At 45.9% G+C, this 22,133-nt stretch overlaps 1 protein-coding gene across 10 annotated transcripts in view; it reads left to right on the top strand.

Annotated features, from left to right (window-relative positions):
- Pisd (phosphatidylserine decarboxylase) overlaps positions 1-22,133 on the top strand; it is a 50,103-nt gene that overhangs the window by 20,957 nt on the left and 7,013 nt on the right. For 2 of the 10 annotated variants that reach the window (XM_048450009.3, XM_085692142.2), the window contains exon 3: positions 6,711-6,886. The exons of 1 other annotated variant lie outside the window; for it this stretch is intronic. In XM_048450009.3, the coding sequence (XP_048305966.2) occupies positions 6,711-6,886 (176 nt within the window). Of the gene's footprint in view, positions 1-6,710; positions 6,887-18,257; positions 18,406-22,133 lie in introns of those variants that run through there. 7 more of the 10 variants (XM_048450013.2, XM_048450011.2, XM_048450010.2 and 4 more) reach the window with 7 other exon arrangements.

The following is a 22,133-nucleotide window of genomic DNA, read 5'->3' as shown; positions in this document are numbered from 1 at the left end:
GATATTTTTAGTTTGTTTTTTGAGATAGAGTCTTGCTGTGGAGTCCATGCTGACCTTCAACACTACCTCTCTTTCTCCACCCTCCTGGGTGCTGGGCTTATAAGAGTATCCCATCAAGTTGGCCAGCAGCGCGGAGTGTTGATGTACTTATCTTGAGATGAGCCATGATGTGGGTGCTGGGAACCAAACTTTAGTCATGTGCGACAGCAACAAGTACTCTTAGCCACTGAACCACTTTCTAGCCCTTCCCTTTCCCCCTTTTTTTTTTTTTTAAATATTTGTTTTAACTGGGCATGGGTGGTGCGTGTCTTTAATCCCAGCACTGGGAGTCAGAGGCACATGGATCTCTGTGACCTTGAGGCCAGCCTGGTCTACAGAGGGAGTTCCAAGACAGCCAAGAGAAACCCTCTCTTGAAAAAATAAAACAAAGGGGAAAAATTTGTTTTTATTATTTTTAGCCATGTGTACTTGTGTGTTTTTGTGTGGGGGTATGTGCACATGAGTGTAGATGCCTTCATAAGCTAAAGGTATTGGATCTCCTTGAAGCAGGCATTACAGGTGGTTGTGAGCCACCTAACCTGGGTTCTGATAGCTGAGCTCTTTCTCTGTCCTACCAGCCAGCTCCCAAATAGTGACACAGAGACTTCTTATTAATTATAAAAGCTTGGCCTTTAGCTTATGTTTTTCCGACTAGCTCTTATAACTTAATTTAACCTGTTTCTAATCATCTACATTTTGCCTTGGGGTTTTTTACCTTTCTTTTATTCTGTATATCCTGCTATCCTGCTTCCATGTCTGTCTGTCTTGCCCCTGGCATCCCCCGTGCCTGAGATTCTTCTTCCTACTTATTCTCCCTGCCTACAAGTTCCACCTATACCTCCTCCTCTCTCACTATTGGCTGTTCAGCTTTTTATTAGACCAATCAGGTGCCTTAGGCAGGCAGAGTAAAAACAGCAACACATCTTTGCATAACTAAACAAATGCGGCCCATCTTTGCATAGTTAAACAAATATTCCACTGTAACAGGGAACCAGATCGAGTCCTCTGGAAGAGCAGTACTCACTCTTAATTGCTGAGCCATCTCTCTAGGTCCTTGACTTTCCTTTTTACAACTAAATGATATGCCAATGTAGATACATAAGATTTTAAACATGTCCATCTACTGAAATAACTCACATACCATAAACTTTACTTCTGTAAATATACAATTCAGCAGAGTATTGTTTTGGAGAGAAAAGATCTCACTTTGTGTCCTTGGCTGACCTTGAACTCATAGAGATTCATGTGCCTCAGCCTCCAGAGTGGTAGCTGTTTGAGCAGTTTGTAGTATTTTCACTGTTATAAACATCATTTGTCTCCTCAACAAAAAACACCTGTTAAGCTGTTTTTGTTTTTTTGAGCTAGGATCTTTCTATATTTCCCTGGCTGTCCTGGTCCTCACTATGTAGACCACCAGGCTGACTTGGAATTCACAGAGATCCATCTGCCTCTGCCTCCCAAGTGTTGGGATCAAAAACATCTTATGTGACACCAAGCCCAGCAAACTTTTTTTGGTTTTTTTGAGACAGGGTTTCTCTGTGTAACAGTCCTCGCTACCCTGGAACTAGCTCTGTAAACCAGACTCTCCTCTAGCCTCTGCCTCCCACGCAGGCAGAACACTGTGCACATACATAAATTATCAAACCTACCTCTACCTCAACGTCCCCTTCTGCCTTCCTCTGCCTCCCATGCAGACAGAACACTGTGCACATACGTAAATTATCAAACCTACCTCTACCTCAACATCCCCTTCCCCCACCACCATACTATTTCCACCTTTGTGTGTGTGTGTGTGTGTGTGTGTGTTTTGTTTTTGTTTTTGTTTTTGGCAGGTTTCTCTGTGTTACAGTCCTGACTGTCCATGAGCAAACTTTATAGACCAGGCTGGCCTTGAACACTCTTAAGATTCACCTGCCTCTGCCTCCCACGTGCACCACCATTGCCTGGTCTTGTGTTCTTACTTTTAAAACCACTTTGTGCTGCCAGTATGTGCATGGGTGACGGGCCGTCTATGAGAGCTTGAGTAGTCTCTCAGGAACTGCATCATGAAATAACAAAAACTGACTCTCCCTCTCCCAGGAGCCATCAGTTACCAGTAGCTCCTCAAGTAGGGGTGGAACTTTGTCACTTCTGAAGACAAAATTCTGTTGGGGTTTTGGCTGGCTTGCTCTCACAGGTTTGTGCATACGGTTCCATCTGTTGTGAAATTGTGTGTCCATTAGCCCTGTCATGTCTAGAAACACAGTTTTGCTGCAGTTACCCACTTCTTCTGGCTCTTGCATTCTTTCTGCCTTCTCTTCCCTAGTGATCCCTGAGCCTTGGAAGGAAGGGGTGTGATACAGACATCTCATTTAGCATAAGCATCCCACAATCTCTTATTTTCTTCATGTTCACTAGTTGTTGGTCTTTGTATTTATTGCTATCAATTGCAAAAATCAGCTTCTTTGATGAGGGTTGAGAGGTGCACTAATAATCTATGAGTATAAAAAGAAGTACTTAAGGGCAGTTTAATACCTGTCCATTCAGCAGTATCATAGATGTTCCCCTACAATCTGTGAGCCATCCAGCTTGAGTTTACAGTGCAGTTAAGAGTGCCAGTTTATCTTGTGAGCAGCCTTACTGCCAACCAGAAAATAGTTGGTTACTCCTTTAACATTCATGTCACAACGTGTGCCACTATTGTAGTTTGCAGAGCTCATAGGTGGTTCAGAATATTGATTACTTTTCTACCCTGGTTGCATGCATAGTATCTTCCAACACTGTAAAAGCTAGTCAGTAGGGTTGAAACTTCCAGGTCAATACTATCTTTATTTCTTCATGTTCTGTGACTCATGTGTGATTTCTTTTTTTTCTCACTGTGTACCCCTGGCCAGTCTGGAACTCACCATATGGACTAGGTTTACTTCAAATTCACAGAGATCTGCCTACCCCAGGTGTGCGCCATTGTGCCCAGCCAGCAGACATTAATATCAATTTCCAGAGGATAACCCAGAACAATGACAATATCCTGTAATGTTTGGGGGTCACAAAAGTACCCCATACTTATCAGTAGGCTTTTATTTAATAACCTGTGTTACCTGGGAAAGGTATCAATTTGTGTGTGTGTCCTATTGTGCCCCCACCCCCAATTATTTAACCTTTTGAGATAGGGTCTTAAAAGCCCAGGCTGGCCTTGAATTTATGATCTTTCTGCCTCAGTTTCTGGAATGCTAGCATTATAGGTGTTCATTACCAACCCAACACTTGTTTATTAATTTATCAGTTGATGATCATTTGGATTGTTCTGTTTCTGGTTGTAAACTGTGCTGCTGTTGACCATTCAGGGGTTGTAGCATGAGGGTCTGCTTGTTGGGGTTTCTGTCCTGACCAGTTTCCACAGCCTGTAAATCCCAAAGAAATCACACAGAGGTCTACATAAATTATAAACTGATTGGCCCATTAGCTCAGGCTTCTTATTAACTCTTATAACTTATATTAGCCCCTTATTCTTGTCTATGCTAGCCACGTGGCTTGGTACCTTTTTCAGTGGGGCAGGTCCATCTTCCTTCTTCGGTGTCTGGACAGGACTGGGGAGGAATGGGCTTCCTACTTCCCAGAATTCTCCTGTTCTCATTGACCCGCCTCTACTCTACTTCCTGTCTGCTTTTCCCACCTATACTTCCTGCCTGTCTACTGGCCAATCAGTATTTATTTAAAACATAATTGACAGAATACAGAATTGTCCCACACCAAGGGGTAAGGTTTTTTCTTTTCTTCTTCCTTTTTTTTTTTCATTTTACTTTACTTATTTTTTTTTTAAGATTTATTTCTGCCAGGCGGTGGTGGCTCACACCTTTAATCCCAGCACTTGGGAGGCAGAGGCAGGCGAATCTCTGAATTCGAGGCCAGGCTGGTCTACAGAGTGAGTTCCAGGACAGGCTCCAAAGCTACAGAGAAACCCTGTCTCGGGAAAAAAAAAAAAGATTTATTTCCATTGATGTCTCCCTGCATATGTGTCTGTGTGTCTGAGTGAGGGTGTCTGATCCCTTGTAACTAGAGTTACAAACAGTTGTGAGCTGCCATATAGGTGCTGGGACTTGAACCCAGGTCCTCTGGAAGAGCAACCAGTGCTCTCAACAGCTGAGCCATCTCTCCAGCCCCAGGGATAAGTTTAAGTCACCTAAGTTTTAATGCCTTCAGACATATTACCTGTTGGGGCCTGTGGTGACTGGCTGGTTTTGGTTTTTGATGACTGTGAAGATTAAATCTCAATGTTTGTGTAACATTTTAAGGAATTGCCAAGCTTCAAAGTAGGTACCCCATTTTTACATTCAGACTTCCAATTTCTCTGCCCTTTCTGACACTTACCTTTTTAATTTAATTTCTGACACCATATTGATGGGTGTGAGGTGTGTCTCACTGTTTCCTTGACCAATAGTGATAGCACCTTGATCTGCTAAGGCTGTAACAAATGCCCAAAACTGTGACTTTAGAAGGTAGACACCTGTGCACCGTGAGGGAGCATCCACTGCAGGCATCTTGCCTAGCTTTCAGTGGCAGCTTCTGGCTTTTCTTGCTTAGAGATGGGTCGTTGATCTCCACCTTCGTGTTAGTGCTATTCTCCCAGTATGCATGTGTGTACCATTGCCTCAGTTCATCAGGTTTCCAGTCCTGTTGAATTTAGAACCATTCTGGCAACCCACTTTGCTTGCAAACTCTGTAAAGACCCTGTCTCCCAGTAAGGACTGAGATTGGAGCTTTAGCACAGGATTTTGGGGGAGTCTCAGTTCAGTCCATAACAAATGTTGCACATCTTTTCATGTGTTTATTGGTCCATTTGTTTGTGTGTTCTATGACCAAATTTTAATTCTTTGTTTATTTTCATTGTGACAGGGTCTTACTATGTAGCCTAGGCCATTCTGCCTCACCTTTCTAAGTACAAGGATCTGTAGTCATCATGCCTAGCTAGTTTAATTGCTGTTGTTAGTTTTCAGGACAGGGTTTCTCTCTAGACTAGGCTGGTCTTGCACTCATAGAGATCTGCTTGCTTCTGTCTACTGAGTGCTGGAATTAAAGTTGTACACCACCACTACCCAGCTGAGTTTAAATATTTTATGTTTTGGGTTTTTTTTTTAATTTTATGTGTCTACATATTTGCCTGCATATATGCATGTGCACTATATGTGATCCTGGTCTCCATGGAGGCCAGAAGAGGGCATCGGATCGGAACTGGAGTTAGAGATTGTTGTGAGCCACATATGCATGCTGGAAATTGAACCCGGGCCTTCTTCAAGAAGAGTTAGTGCATTTAACCACTGAGCCACCTCTCCAACCCTCCCCCCTCTTTTAAATTTAGTTTAACTTTATTTTATTTTTTTTCTTTTTTTCTTTTTTTTCTTTTTTTTTTTTTTTTTTTGGTTTTTCGAGACAGGGTTTCTCTGTAGCTTTGGTGCCTGTCCTGGAGCTAGCTCTTGTAGACCAGGCTGGCCTCGAACTCACAAAGATCCGCCCGCCTCTGCCTCCCGAGTGCTGGGATTAAAGGCGTGCGCCACCACCGCCCGGCTTAACTTTATTTTATTGGTGTTTTGCTTTATGTATGTCTGTGTGAGGATGTTGGATTCTGGAGTTACAGACAGTTGTGAACTGCTGTGTGGGTGTTGGGAATTGGACCCGGATTGCTCTCGAAGAGCAGTCAGTGCTCTTAACCACTGAGCCGTCTCTCCAGGCCTTCTCCAGGTCCTCTTAAAGTATTTTCAGGTGGATTGTTGGTCAGTGTGTCTGTGTGTGTGGTACTGGGAATTGACTCCAAAGCCTCACACAACCTAGGTGAGCACTGTACTACTGACAGCTGTCACTCGCCTCAGGCTGTCTGTCCTTGTTGTTATTGAATTGTCTGGAGCATACGAGGTTGTACATTTTAGAACTGTACATCATCTCATCTAACTTGTAAGAGAAGAGCCCAGGGTGAGAACTGGTACCTGGAAGTTGGTAGACAGCTGTGTCTACCTTGATTCGTTTCTAAATATCTTTGAGATTGTCTTTCTCTTTGTTCCTCCCATCTTCATTTATTTATGAGTTTGTTTTGTTTTGGTCTTGATTTCGTGTGTCATGGTCTCACTGTGTAGCTCTGATTGGTCTAGAATTGAATATGTATTCCAGGCTTTTGAATTCACAGAAATTTACCTGCCTCTGCCTAGGCAGTGCTGAGATTAAAGATGTGGGCCACCACACCCTACCTTCCTTCATTTCTTTTTAATGGTGCCAAGGATGGATCATAGGGTTTTGTACATGCTAGGCAGGTTCTCTCTTACTGAGCTAGATCACTAGGCCTGTTTTAACCTTTTGTTTTGAGATAGGGTCTCCCCGAGATACCCACCTGGCCTCAGGAGTAGCTGGGATCATAGGCCTACATAATGAAGCCCAGCTTGGTTTGGAGTTTTTGTTTTCTGTCCATAACCGGTTCCACCTATCCTCTACTAAGAATAAGAAGGATTCTACTAAGAGGATAAGAAGCCTATCCTCTACTAAGTGGCATGATTGGAGAAGGACCTCAGGATCTGTGCCTTGGCACCTGTTCGGCCCACTCGTCTTCACTGAGGATTGTTTTCTGACTCTTGTGGTAGCGGGATTGCATTCCTCGTTTTTAATTCTGTCTCCCAGGCTCAGAATCTCCTTGGTTTTTGTTGTTACAGGTGCCAGAAAAATGCATACTGCTCCTGTCCGATCCTTGTTCCTGCTGCGCCCTATGCCCATCCTGTTGGCAACAGGTGGTGGGTATGTGGGTTATCGGCAGTATGAGAAGTACAGGGATCAGAAACTTGAGAAGCTGGGATTGGAGATTCCGCCCAAACTTGCTAGTCACTGGGAGGTAGGAATGAGTGGGCGTGACCTGCTCTCATCTCAGACAGCTGTCATTTTCTAAACTGCCCCATTGAAATTGTTTGAACAAATCACATCTGCTTTTCTGGGGCTCATGTCTCTGGTGGCTTTTGAGCTATTGTGGGAGTCACACCTGTGATGTCCTGTCATGCTTGTCTTCTGTTCAGACCTGCTGCTGGTCTCCCCATGCACCTGCGTAGAAAGTGCTTGCTCTTGAGATTATTTCTTGCACTGGTATTGCCACCGGCCATCTTGGCTCTTGTTTGGGGCTGAGGAGGTGACTTGTTGGCTTCTGTGATATGGATTCATTCTCACCAGGAACCAGACTGTTGTAATCAAATCTCTTTATTATTATTAGTGCTCAGAATGCCCCACACCAGTTTTCATATGGTAGAGATGGGGCAGCTACTCTATTCCTGAACCATGCATCTTGCGTATCGGAGTACCTTATCTACCTATGCTTCCTCTGGCCCAAGCCATTCCGTAACTGATGAAATGTGATGTAAAGATGTAATTTTACGGCCCAGGAATTGGCCTATCAAGTAAGAGCATCTGCTGTACAAGCTTGAGGATCTGAGTTCAGGTCGCCAGCCGCAACTGCAAGCTGGATGTGGTCATGCGACTTGCAACTTAACTTCACTGTTGTGGGAGGGGCAGATACAGTAAGATTGCTGGGGCTTGCTGCCTTTAACCTAGGTCGAGGTTCAGTGAGATACCCTGCCGGAAGGGAGCAGGACACCTCTAAGCTCTGATTCCGAAGCCGCACATACATGTCATGTGTTACACACTCATACATATTCACAAAACCTCACAAGATTGTCTTCTCTTCATCCTAATTTAACAAAAGAAAAATGTGATTCGTCAAGGGGCCAGTGAAGCGTAAATCTAATTAAACTCATCAATAAAAAACAGGAGTCAGATATCAGGGTAAGAACCTGAAATATCAGGAGCACACAACAGTGACTTCCTACCTCTTCTGTTCTTCCACCCAAAAAGGTATGGATCCTCTTTCTATCCTGCCTTATCACTTCCTGTCTCGTTTCTGTACAGACCTCCGACCTCTATGGTTAACTAGTAGCTGCCTCTGTCCACTGACTCCAAGCAAGCTTTATTTGTCAACACACACAAAATATCATACATTTCCCACCTAAACTATCATTGCAAATGAAAGAGATTTTCCCAGTTGTGACTATTAGTTATTGTAGAACTTTAAAGATAATGACTTCAGGGAGCTGGGCACGTGGCTTCCTAGGTAATAGTGATTGCTGTGCAAGGATTGAGACCCGAGTACAAGTTGCTAGCACCACATAAAAAACTGGTGCTTGCTGTTGTATTGAGCTCCTAAGTCAGCAGCACAGCTGAGGGATAGGATGATACTGTTTTACCAAAAACAGCCCTTTTTTGGCATTTCAGAAGATGAGCATGGGGGAGTAGTCAGTAGCTTTCCCCATGTAAATCACTCTGTTAACTAATACCTGTCAGTGTGCCAGCAACCAGGCTTTGATATTCTTACATCCCAAAGTTTCTCATCTTTCATATCAGACAAACATTTGCTTGTGACAGCGTTTCACTGCCCCAGACTGATCTAGAGCCTCTCAAGTGCTGGCCTGAGCCAGTGTGCCTGGCTCTGGAGTCAGACATCTGAAGACTATGGTTATAATACCAGTGGTGGTTTGGATAAGAATGGTCCCCATATATTTGAATGCTTGGTCATCAGGGAGTGGAAGTACTTGAGAAGAGTAGGAAGTGTGGCCTTGTTGGAGGAAGTGTGTCACTGGGGTAAGGGGTGGCGCTTTGAGGTTTCAAAAGTCTAAGCCAGGCCATGCCTTTGCCTTCCTGCTCTCTGTTAATCTGGGTGTAGAACTCCGAGCTACTTCTTCAGCTCCATGTCTCCTGCTTGTTGTCATGATGATAATGGACTAAACCTCTGAAACTGTACACAAGCCCCAATTAAATGCTTTATAAGAGTTACCATGGCTTTTATGTCTCTTCACAGCAGTAGAACACTCAGACATTTGCTGTCCTCTTTTTTAATGATTGTTCTGTCCTAGTCAGCAACTGCAACTTCTCCTCTACAACAGTGGCTAGGACACTGTAGCTGCCGCCTGAGGAAATTCTGTTCCCTTTGGCATTGACCAACGCTTTCAAAGCTACTAAGAGAATTTAACTAAATCTCTGTCCAGCTAAAGAACTCAAGATTCAATGGTTGAGGTAGAATCCTGCTTCCCAGAGAGGCTGAATAGCAAGCATCTTGCCTAGCTCACCACCTCGTGTCTCCCAAGAAATCCTTGTGTTTTTCTCACCCTTCCTTATAAACCCTCCTCCATCTGCCTCCTCCCTACTACTTCCCGAGTAGCTGACTCAGCCTTCGAACTGCAGTTGACTTTTATTTAACCAAACATATCTTTGCATCATTAAACAAATGTTCCAGAGCATAAACAAAAGTAACGCACCTTAGGATAATATTCTACAACACACAGTACCTTAGGTTCCATCAGTACCTTGTGTAATTCTGTTAAGGTTTCACAATAGCTCACTGAAGGAGGAAGGGCAAGCATGTTAACAATTTTATGAAGAATTATGCAGATCAAATATGGTAGCATGCAATGCCTGTGTTTCCACCATTCAGGAGACAGAGGCAGGAAGATTGCAGATTCAAGGCTAGTCTGGTCTGGCATAACTATTTTCCAGCCAATCAGGGTTACATAGCCAGACCCTGTTTGTTTAAAAAACAAAAATCCAATGGATTTTGAGCAGAGAGAACTTATTTCCAGAACTGATCTAGACCAGTAGGCTGTTCTTCCCTGAGGTGGAGGACCAGGAGGTGAAAAGATGAAGAAAATAGAAAAGCTGGGGTCAAGAGATCTTGCACAAGTTGTGTCTTATGCCAAGCAAGTTTATTAAGAAACTATTTTAGGACAGGGTGGTGGTGGCGCACACCTTTAATCTCAGCACTCAGGAGGCAGAGGCAGGCGGATCTCTGTGAGTTTAAGGCAGCCTGGTCTACAAGAGCTAGTTCCAGGACAGCTAGGACTGTTACACAGGGAAATCCTGTCTCAAAAAAACAAAGCAAAACAAAACAAAACAAAAAAAGAAAGAAAGAAAGAAAAATTTTTTTAAAAAAAGAGGAAACTATCTTAGCCAGGCTGTGGTGACATACGCCTTAATCCGAGCACTCGAGAGGAAGAGGCAGGCAGACTTCTGTGAGTTTGAGAATAGCCTGGTCTACAGAGTGATTTTCAGGACAACCAGGGTTACATGGAGAAACTCTGTCTTGAAAAACTGAGAAAGAAAGAAAGCACAAGCAAATACAGCTTGTCATTAAGGCTCAGGCTGTCCCAACCTCCTCTTGGCTTTTCTGTTCTTTTTTTTTTTTTCTTTTTATTGTGGGGGTTGCTCAAGACAGGATTTCTCCATGTAACAGTCCTAACTGACTGTCCTGGAACTAGATTTGTAGACCAGGCTGGCCTCGTACTCACATAGACTTGCCTTTGCCTCCTGAGTACTGGGATTAAAGGTGTGTGCACTTGGCAGCTACTCTATCCTTGATGACTCTCCCTTGGTAGTGACCTCTCCAGAATGCTGAGGTCTTTAATGCAAATGGGCTGCTCTTTCACCAAACTCTCTTGGGCTCTCTTCAGGGACTCCAATCCTACCACACAGTCCCAAGACATGACTGTTCTCCATTGTTGTATGAGAGGAGCAGGCTGCATCCCGCCCGGCTAGCTTAACCCCAAAATAATCACACAGAAATTGTATTAATTAAATTACTGCCTTTCCCATTGTTTCTAGCCTCTTATTGGCCAACTCTCACATCTTGATCTAACCCATTTCTAATAATCTGTATAGCACCACAAGGTCGTGGCTTACCGGGAAAGATTCTAACCCACGTCTGTCTCGGGCTGGAGCTTCATGGCGTCTGCCACACTTCCCTTCTTCCCAGCATCCAGTTCTGTCTACTCCACCTACCTAAGTCTGCCCTATCAAAAGGCCAAGGCAGTCTCTTTATTCAACCAATGAAAGCAACACATAAACAGAAGAACCCGCTACACCACTCCATGACCCATTCATGCCTTAAAAACCTGTACCACCTGACTTACACTGCCAAGTTCAGCTGTTTGCACAAGGGGCAGCCTTGGCCACTTGTGGAACACAGCTTCTGTGTGATGACCTTGAGAAAACACTTCCCAGAAGACTTCAGTGATGCTGGTCTCTTGTCACAGCTGTCTTCAGCCCCAGCTGACCAGCACCCATTGTCCCTGTAAAGAAAGATTTTGCTACAGTGGTGCTGGTCTCTTGTTAGTCACTGCTGACTCGTCAGCACTAGCTGACCAATGGCCTGATAGAGCCTTTGCTTCTTTCTAATGTTACAGAGTTTGAGACCCCCCCCCCCCGAGGGAAGACCACAGACTCAATACAGATTATAAGTAGCCAAGTATATTGTAACAGCAGGGCCACAGTCTCCAAGGCCAGATCAGACATGTCACATGGAAGCGTGTGGAGGAAAGGCAACCACCACAATTACTCCAGTTAAGCAGAATTTACAACTATATGAGGAACTGCCTCATTCCCCTGCCCACAGCAGTAAGAGAGTCTGCAGACACCAGGGCAAGTGGTTAATTTAACAGTAGTTACACAGTTCTGAGTTTTCAGGAATTTAAATCAGAGGTCCATGACTACTAAAGTGAATGGGTGTTGCAAAATGGTGTTTCCTTAGCCATCATAGTCCACACAGGCTTAGATCATAAGAATCGAAGCATTGATTCCTGCAGAGGTACAGGTTGATACAAGCCTGTAGGGCTAATATTTTCACCGAGTTGATTCTTTTAATGTATGTTAGCAATCAATTTAAAATGCAAGGGTTGGGGGCCAAAGAGATGACTCAGCAATTAAGAACATCCTACTTCTTTTCCAGAGGACCAGGGTTCAGTTCCCAGCACCCACATGGCAGCTCACAACTCTCTGTAACTCCAGTTTAGGGGACCCAACACTCATGGCAAAACACCAGTGCACATAAAATAATAAATAAGTAAGTAAATATATAAATAAATAAAATGCAAGGTTTGATTATAGTGCCAAGGGGCAGTAAGTCCAGCCAAGGCAGTTAAAAGGATGTTGAGTCATGGGGACCAAGAGAAAAGGGACTGGTGCCAATTAGAGGCCACAAAACACTCCTTTGCTTTTGCATCTAAGTTTTTCTGGACATGGTTTAATGTTTCTTCAGAATAATTCCTGAGTTGGTATGAAAACAGTATTTTTTACCTAGGGCAACACAAAGGCCTTCCTTTAAGAATAACAAATTTAATTCTCGACAGTTTTGCAAAACCATTTCTGCTAGGGATCCACTTCTTTTTTAAGCTATCCTATGGAATCTTTGAGACATTGTATGTCCTGGTCTACTCCTTAGAGGTTTGATATTCTGATCTTGAATAACGAAAGCTGATGTTCCCAAGGCAGCTGTTCCTGCAGTTCCTGTGTCTTGAGTCCAGCTCTGCTGACTTCCTCCTAGTGGTTAGATTGCCACCACATAGGGACTCAGGAAGTTTCTATTCTAAAAGGTACGGAATGAACTCACACACGTGCTGTTTGAATCATTCTTGAGTCTTCTCCTCTATTCTAATTCTCCTGTCCTAATTCTAATCCCCCCTAGCTTCTTCTCTCCTATTCTCTAAACTCTCTCTCACAGGAACCTTGAAGCGATAAAGAAATTAGAAGTTACCTATCATTGGTCAAAACCACATTCCTAGGGTAAGCGCTAGGGAGCTGAGCCATTGCCATGGCAACAGAAGGCTCTAAGGTTACAGGAGTAAGTCCATGAGCAAATGGTGGGGACACAGTCCTAGTGACAGACTTTGAGACATAGGTCTGCTGTCAGCAGACTGGCAAGCAAAAAATCGGCATGCTTTTCTTAGGGTGCTTTGTGTTGCAACCATGGTTGGATGTCTGCAACTTTGGCCTTGTGAATAACTGTAAAGTTTTAAACTTACCTATTTATAAAAAAATCTAATCTAATTTGAACTTGCTCTGAGGTAAAAGTGAGCTAATTGTGTGTGGTTAGTCTGAGCTACAGTTCTCATAGGACCAGATAGATCTAGTTATGAAGCATGTGTTCTATATATCAAAATTATATAGCTAAATGAAAACTCTTCTTCCTGGCCACCCACAGACATATGTGCCCATAGATTGAGAGGCAGTCATGAGATTACACACTACAATGCAGGTATTGGGGAGACACCAAGCTGCTTCGCCAACGTGAGCAACAGTTTCCAAAGTTGATGGTCCTGCGGGCCTTGCTTACATGGGACCAGTCACTCTCTGGTGGGTGGATATCTAAATTATCAACCGCCATATGATGTATATTTCCACGGCCTTCAACACTCAAGGAGGGGTATATCTGCAGCTGAGATTGCTATTTGTTGTCCTAGAACTCACTCTGTAGTCCCAGCTGGCCTTGAACTTACTGAGATTCGCCTGCCTCTGCCTTCACCTGAGTGCTGAGTGGCATATACCACCATCGCCACCCAGCTCGGAAATTGTCCTCAGTTTGGCCAGGACTGAGAGCCTTTTTGTAGGAGAATATGGATATTGAACAAAAACAAACAAACAAATTTGTAGGAGAATATGGATACTGAATGAAAATGAATGAATGAATGAATGAATGAATGGACAAAGGAAAGGACATGGCTGATCCTTGGTATGGTGGAAAAGAAAGTTTATTGTCTATATGTGGGAGAGCACAGCCAGAGGCAGGGACACCTGGGAGAGTCCAGAGTGGACATGACCAGGCTGAGCTGGGCTATATGGCAGAGGGGGAGTAGAAGGGGAGGGGAGAGATGCAAATCAAATACAGCAGCCAGGAGACCCAAAGAGACAAAGACAAAGACAAAGAGAGCAGGCAACCTAAATGGCTGGGTTATGCAGGGAAGAACAGCCTAGCCCCCTGGACTGGAGAGTTCAGGGTAGGATACTGGATATGCTGCCAGGAGGGCCGTGGCACATGCTGGTGGCTCACAACCATAATTGCAGTTCCAGAGAATCTGAGACCCTCTTGTGAGTTCTGTGGCATAAGCATACATATGGCACACATACATGCATGCCTAACACATAAACATGCATATGGGACACATACATGCACGCCTAACACATAAAAATAATTCTTTGTTTTTTCAAGGCAGGGTTTCTCTGCAAAGGGAGCCGCTCTGGCTCTTACTCTATAGACTAGACTGGCTGCAAATTGAGAGATCTGTTTGCCTCTACTTCCTGAGTGCTGGGATTAAGGGGCCAGGAGTGCATGCCTTTAGTCCTAGGCAGAAGTAGGTGAATCTCTGAATTCAAGGCTAGCATGATCTACATAGAGAAACCCGGTCTTGAAAAACAATTAAAAAAAAAAAAAATGTGTACCACCAGTTAGTTCTTTTTTTTTTTTTTTTTTTTTTTTTTTTTTTTTTTTTTGGTTTTTTTTTTTTTTTTTTTTTGGTTTTTCGAGACGGTTTCTCTGTGGCTTTGGAGCCTGTCCTGGAACTAGCTCTTGTAGACCAGGCTGGCCTCTAACTCACAGTGATCCGCCTGCCTCTGCCTCCCAAGTGCTGGGATTAAAGGCATGCGCCACCACCGCCCAGCTCGGTTCAATTTTTTTTTTTAAATTAAAATGGATTGTTTCTGGGACACAACATTCACACAAAATAAAAAAGGAGGGGAGGTTGTCTTAATTACTGTGCTATTTGTAAGAGGCTGGAGGAAGTCCTCTGAATCTGTACAGGACACACCCAGACACCAAGTTCTCATTACAAAGGAGATTTATTACCCAAGGTGTGTGTGGTGGTGGTGGGGATCTGCCCCTGGATGCAACAAAGGCTTTCAGCAGGCATCAGGTATTTCCTGCAAGAGTAGGTTTTTAAGGAGAAAGGGGAGTGTGTGCTAGGCAGAGTGGGATGAGCTGCTAAGACAGGTTAGCCAGTGGAGCCGATGAGTTTTGATTGTTGAACTCTGGTGATTAGTCTCAGGAATGAGTCAGTGGCCAAATAAGGGAATGGACCTTTGGAACTAGCTGTAGGAATATCATCTGTTTAGCAAGGGGGGGGGGGGCAAAACCTGTTGGTGCTGTGTTTGCTGTGCTCTGGTCTGTATATGCTGTGCTTGGGCTTGCTTGAAGAGCCCTTCTCCATTGCTCTAAAGAGACGCCATGACCAAGGCAACTCTTATACGGGGCTTTGTTTACAGTTTCCTAGGTAGTCCATGGGCATCATGGGTGAGAAGCAGACAGGCCTGGTTCTGGAGCAGCAGGAGCTCTGAGCTTTATATCCAAATCAATGAGTTGGAGGTTGGGGAACATGGCACTGGGCACCTCCTCCAAGATAGCCACACCTCCCAATCCTTCTAAGCAGTTCATCAGTTTGGGACAAAGCATGCCTATGAAGGGCATTCTCATTCGGAGCACCACAGGAGGGTAGACAGGAACATTTTCAAAGTGCCACAGTTGTTTTTATTTTTGAGACATTATCACTGTGTAGCCAGGCTGGCTTCAAATTCATGATCCACCTGCCTCAACTTTCCATCATAACACATGTGGACCTCCTGTGAGCTCTCCCCTCCCCCTCTTTCCTCGAGACAGGGTCTTCCTATGTAGCCCTGAATTCCTGGAACTTGTTCTCTTGCTCTCTGTACTCCAGGCTGGCCTCAAATCAGAGACCAGCCTGCCCCTGCTTCCCGAGTGCTAGGGTTAAAGGCAGAGCCACCACCGCCCAGCTAATAAACTCTTCTAATGTGTATATGTGTATTCATGTGCATGTTTTGTGGTAGGGACAGGTGCATGTGCGGGTGTAGGAAATGACATGTGGAGATCCATAGACAGCCCCAAGTGTCAGTTCCTGGGCTCCTTCTACTGTGTGTTTGAGACAGTTCTCCTGTCCTGGAATCCCCACCTCTCATCTCGCCGTCACGGGGTGCAGGTGCATTCCAGCAATTTGAAAACAAGGCCAGCTGCCAGCTGATAATGACACAAGTCTTTAATCCCAGAACTCAGGAGGAGGAGGCAGGTGGATCGCTGAGTTCAAGGCCAGCCTGGTCTACAGAGCAAGTTCCAGGACAGCCAGGACTACACAGAGAAACCTTGTTTCACAAAACAAAACAAAACAAAACAAAAAACAAGACCAGGAAGTTAAGGCAGGCAGGAATGTTGCCACCATATCAATGCACTTGGGACCTAATTGGTGAGTTGCAGGCTAACCTGGCTATGAATGAGACTCTAGCTATCTTGAAGGAATAGAATAAGATGGGTTAGCATAGAATAAACTGAAGAGAAAAACAAGGCCAGTCTCCTAGGCTGGTGGATGATGGAGGCCTAGGATGCTTTCTATTGGGCTTATTCTACCCTAAACAGGCCATCTCTCAGGGTTGGTGTAGTGCCCTCAAGTTATGGCTGAATGGTTCTGCATAAGCCAGGGGGCTTTCTAGAAATTGTGTAAGGGGTGAGGTTCCTAAGAAACATTTTTGAACAAAAGAGAGGAATTGGGCAGGGCTGGGAAATCATGTGTGGAGAGCTCTTCATACTTGCCCCAGGTTTCCTGGCCGTCCATATGGAAAGTGAACCTGCTTGTGACTTGTGCCACTCAAGGATACCAGCCATATTCACTGTTCCTCTGGACCCTTGAGAATAAGTGACGGTGACTACCTGCCATCCTTGTTCCTCAGCTACCTTTCATCCCTGACACAGGGCATTATCTAGTGTACAGGTAAGGAATGCATGAAATTCACATACCCACCCGGGGTCTAACCTATGCTCTAAGGGGCTCCAGATATCTTGCCTTTGGGTGCTGGCAACTAAGTAGTCTTCGAGCCTGCAGAATCTCCCAGGGGCACTAGGTGGCAGTCTGAACCAGAAGCCCTGAAGAGTAGAGAGAATGGAAATTAGGGACATGAGTGGCCCATAGGAAATTCTTTGTAGTGAACTAAGTTTATAGGTGGGGGTAGGGTACCCCAGAAAGAAATTCAGCTGTTAACTATTGTTTGAAATCTAAAGGTGTTCCTTATAGAAAAGGCATGTGGTGTCCAGCCTCTCAGAGATCAAACTCCGGTCTCTTGCTTGTGGTTTACTCACTGAGCCGCTTCATCAGACTCCAGACAGTCTTCCATGAGAAGAGTCTGGAGTCTTAGGGAACTCAGCAAGATCGGACACTAATTAGTAGTGTCTGCTGGGTGCACAGGCCCCGTGAACAGAGGCCTGTGTGCATTCTGTCTCCCCGCTTTTCTTGTGGTGTGGTAAAGGTGTGAAATATCATGGGTCTCAGAGGATAGCCCTCTAGGTGTCTGCTTCTCCCTGCTACAGCACAGCCTGATCCAGGTGAGGAGGGCAGGTGTGTGCGTCTGTGTCTGAACAATATCAGCGTTTGTGACCCACCCATCTCTCTGGAAACCCTGTCACGGGGTGTCACATTGTTCCAAACAGTAGTTATTGTGAGAATGAAACTCTGTGGCAGAAGGAACTGAAGGTGCACCCTTTACAGTGGCCTCCCATGGAAAGATTAAGCTTTGCAAGGCCACGCAGCTGTTGCTGGGTTGACCCCAGACATGAATGAGACTCATGAGTGTTGATCCCCTGTAATCTCCCACTTTCCCTGGAAAATGTTAGGGCCTTTCATTTTCTTTTATGTTAGTTGGGTGCCAACTGGGCAAGCCTGGCATTCTGTAGGTATAAGGTGATCTGCTGACTGCAGCCTGGGCTCTTCCCATCCAGTGGAGTAGAAAGACCTACCCCACAGGGCATCTCCAGCTGCACGTTCCTGTCTGTGGGTGAGTGGTCCCTGTGCACAGCTACTCGTGTTCACCCGTCCACACCGTTCTTCAGTCTGGGCTTTGTCTGTTAGAGGTTTGCTGGTGTGTGTGTGTGTGTGTTATAATTGAAGTTGGGAGGGGTAACCTTGTGTCTTCATGGTCCAGTGTGGGGAAAAAAATGTAAGGTTTTCCGTATCTTTAGAATTTCTGGAGTTAAAAGGGATGACTGAAGTGACTTTGTGATCAGCCCAGTGAAGAAGACTGTCTTACTGTCTTAGTGAAGCCTGTCTTGCAGAGTTGGTGGAGGGCAATAGCTCAGAGGCCAGCTAGAGGCTAGGGATTCAGGGTCCTTGAAGTCCCCGGAGGCATCCTCTGGGGAGCGCTGGGCCCATGTTGCTCTAGTGTCTGAAGCAGTCTTTTTTGGTGTCGTTGGTCATAATCTTTGGTTGGCCGTTAAAGACTATGACTGGGTGGGGCTAGGGCCCCTGCCGGCCTCTTCCTCTTTTCTCCAGGTTGTAGCCCCTCCTCTTAAAGGGCCCTCGGGGCTTCTTGTGCTTGACTGGTGCTCAGAGGGTGTGGTGACTTTAACAGTGTCTGGTGTTGCTCCTCCTGCCTCCGCTCTCAGCAGGAACCAGAATCCTGCCTGCTCTGAGACTCTGAGGCTTCAGAACCTAGCCAAAGCTGGAGGAGTTGAAGACCAGAGCCCAGAAAGTGGATTGGGACTGTTCTCGTGAGTGAGTGAGTTGGTAGAGGCCACAAGTGGGACCTGCCGCAGCGAGCGAGCTTTTCAAGGAGCTCCCTCCGCTCTCGCTGAGGCTGGGAGGGCCGGGTGGGAGCGCCTCCCAGCACTTTGCTGCTGCCTTCTAGCTCTTTTACAGCTCCGGGAGCTGAGGAATCTCTTTGGACCGTCTTGCTCTCCTGCCCCCGAGGCTGTTGGGCTGCTTGAGCTCACTTCCTCCATGTCCTGTCGCCGCTTTAGTCCCCAAAAGGCTGAGCAGGAAGTGAGCAAGATGCTGGGAAGTGTGGGAAGTACAGGCTTTGGGGGTGGCTCTGGGCTCCCAGTGTGCATTTCTCTGTGCTGCCTGGGGAAAAGGGAAGCATCCCTGTAGATTGAAGAGAGCTGGAGTCATGCATACTACAGTCTCTGCCCTGGGACCCAGGAACCACACATAGATTGTCTGAGAAGAAGATTCCTTTATTTATTTGTTTGTTTGTTTGAGGAGTTGAGGAAGAATTTTCTTTTTCTCCCACCTCAGCAACTGACTTGATTACAGGCCATTCAGCCCTTCTCTTTGTCCCTTCTTCTTTGCTAGTGACTTCCCAGAAGAATTGCTGGGTTTGCCTAGGGAGGCTCCATTTTCCTGCCCTCTATTTGTGAAGTTTTGTCTACTTCCAGCCTAGAAATACAGAGCAGGAGTTAGCTGCCTCCCTGGACACACGTGCCAGGTGGTCTTGCCTCAGGGAGCTCGGGAAGAAATGGCCTAAGACCTGGGGTGGAAAAGTGAGTGGTGGCCGCATGATCTGGAGCGCTGGAGATCTCTGGTTCAGGAAGAAGAGTCTGCCTGCTTTTATCGCCTGCCCAAGTGAGGGACTAGGAAGTGCGCACAAACCCCAAAGCATACCTATACCACCCACCCCACAAGCACAGATGCTCACTTAACACAGCCACTGCTCACATCCACACACACCTATAGCGGCTAACTGGCCTAGCCCATTTCTCAACTTCAGTTGGGATGTTCCATTCCATTGGGGACCAGGTTCTAAGCAGGAGTGGATGGAGGAGGACATGGTATGAACCCCAGAACAGCATGTCCTTGCAGAACTAACCCTGTCCCATGTTTGCATCAGCCTAAACTTCCTACTTACAAGACAGAACTGGCTCATATTTTGGGCTCCCCTTTCAGAGTTGCCCCCCCCCTTGCCTTCTCATACTGTGTTTCCCTTGCTGGAAAGGGAGGTAAGAGTTGGGGAGCCACTGGGTTGAGATGGGAGTTAAGGTTTATAAGATTATTCTGACCTTGCTTGTGGTCCTGTTCTGAATCTCAAGGGAAGTGTGCAGATGAAGGAACAGGCAGGGAGAGCAGCAGTGGTTACCAAGACCTTGACCACCTCTCAGGATTGTAGTGATCAGATCAATGCTCACCAAAGATCCCTCAGAGTTTTCATGTAGCAGGTGACTGACCCTCAGCTTTAAAGTCTGGCTGGTCAGCCTGAGCTAGCCTCCCCAGATTGTGCTTGACTCTCAGCGGGGACAGAAGGTGTCAGCACTCGCCTGTCTCAGGACTCCTTCTTGCCCAGGACTTACCCAAAACCTTGAGCACTCAGAGGCTAGGGAGAGTCAGAAGGGTTTCGGATCGAAGGGGGTTAGCAGGCGAAGGGTAGTGGTGGTCTGTGAAGTAGGAAGGATGGGGGCATTGCTATTGAAGTAGCTCAGCTTTGGAGGCAAAAAGACAGACTGGATATCCTTATTGCTTTTAACTGGACAGATAGGACCCAGTCTATTACTTGGGGAGGAGCTAAATTCATTCTGTTTCCTGGGAACTCTGCGGGATCCCAGGTGTTCTAGTGTAGAAGAGAAGACTGATAAAGGCAGTAACACACTGCTTATCCATCCCCTCACTGTGGGCAAGTGCAGGTTAGGTGCCTTGGTCTCTCAGGGCAGGCCTTAGTGCTTCTTCAAGGAAGCAGCTCCTTGTTCTGATCCCTTGAGCTGTCTCACTGCAGACAGGAAGAACCCAGGACACTCCCTACTGTGGTGGACCACCCAGCTTATCCAGCACCCCAGCCTCATAGTGCTATGGTAGAACAAAATGCCTAGGTTCCTGCATGAGTCTTGGTTGACAACCTATATGTTTTAGCTGAGCTGGATTTGCAGGCTCACATGTTCAGAGCTGCCATAGTTAGCATCCTACATGGTAGGATAGAAAGGAAAAGTTAACAAGAAACCTAGGCTCCTTGAGTCCCCCTATCCTACAAGGTCATACTTGTTTCCCCATTAATCCTGGGTGTGAGCTCTGCACCTATTTCCCAGCCTGAAGTTTATAGAGAAGGAAGGAGCCTCTGAGAGCCTGACACCAGTTACATGATGATGGCACATCATCCCGAGCCCATTTCCCTGTCCAGTATGAAGCCTGTTCACCCAGGCAGGGTGTGTGCATGCACTCAGTGTAGAATGAATGGGCAGAACACGCTTACTATTATGGATGGAAGAATTAGCAGGAGACTCATAGCCTAAAGCAGAAGCATGGGTGTCCCTGAAGCCTGGCCCTAGCCCTTGGATGAGGTGGGCTCCTACGTGTACTCATTTGGTGCTAGCATGTTTTAAGAGAGGAGGTTTGAGAATGTTTGTGTGCTAGGGTAGGCCAGTCCTCCTTTTCCTCAGCCATAGGGAGAAATCTGTATCTTGATGGCTTTGTTATTTATCCCTTCTCCTAGAGGCCACTAGCATACCTGGGATTCAGTGGCTTTTGCAGGCAGGTAACAGGGCTGGAATTTTTACCTCTTTGGCTGAAATAAACTTACCAGTGCACAAACACTTGTGTAGATAGAGTGATAGAAATTGTCACCGTGTGGTGCCTAATTTGTCCTTGCCTGAGTTTGTTCTCTGTCTCAGGCATTAGTTCTTTGTGTAACACAAAGGTCCGGCTTGTTGGGGTATCTGTCCCACCTGGTACCCCACAGCCAGCAAGCCCCAGAAAAAAATCACACAGAGATCTCCATAAGTTATAAAACTGATTGGCCCATTAGCCCAGGCTACTTATTAGCTCTTGTAGCTTATATTAACCCATTGTTCTTATCTATGCTAGCCACATGGCTTGGTACCTTTCACAGCCGGGCAGATTACACCTCGATTCTCACTGGTTTGGGCAGGAATGCAGAGGGAGCTTCCTGCTTCCCAGAATACTTCTGTTCTCATCACCCTGCCTCTACTTCTTGTCTGGTTGACCCACTATACCACTATACTTCCTGCCTGGCCAATCAGCGTTTATTTAAAACATGATTGACAGAATACAGACAATTCTCCCGCACCACTTTTGTTTGTTTGTTTGTTTCTCAAGCCAGGGTTTCTCTGTATAACAACCCTTGCTGTGCTGGAACTCACTGTGTAGACCAGGCTGGCCTTGAACCCAGAGATCCACCTGCCTCTGCCTCTTTAGTGTTGGGATTAAAGGTGTGCATTGCCACCAGAGGCTACAGGTAATAACTCTTGAGGCCAGCATTTCTTCATCTGAAAGCAGTGACAGGTGCTGCCTCCTTCCAGGGCTGTGATTGAGGCTGGAGAGCAGATGTATAGCTTCCAGTTAGCCCTATGAGCTTTCATCCTCCCCAGGACCTTGAGGGCCCTAGCTGCTTTGGGCTGAGATAGCCACGGTTGTGGAATGCTTGTTCTTTTCTCCCTGTTATCTGTACAATGGGGAGGCTGTGAGCAGGGGATGGGCCCTGAAGATTGCCAGGGAATGGCCTAG

The sequence above is a fragment of the Myodes glareolus genome, chromosome 8, assembly GCF_982192425.1.
Source record: "Myodes glareolus chromosome 8, mMyoGla1.1, whole genome shotgun sequence".
Classification (NCBI taxonomy): Eukaryota; Metazoa; Chordata; class Mammalia; order Rodentia; family Cricetidae; genus Myodes; species Myodes glareolus.
Note: the sequence above shows the minus strand (reverse complement) of the source record. Positions and strands in the feature narration are given on the sequence as shown.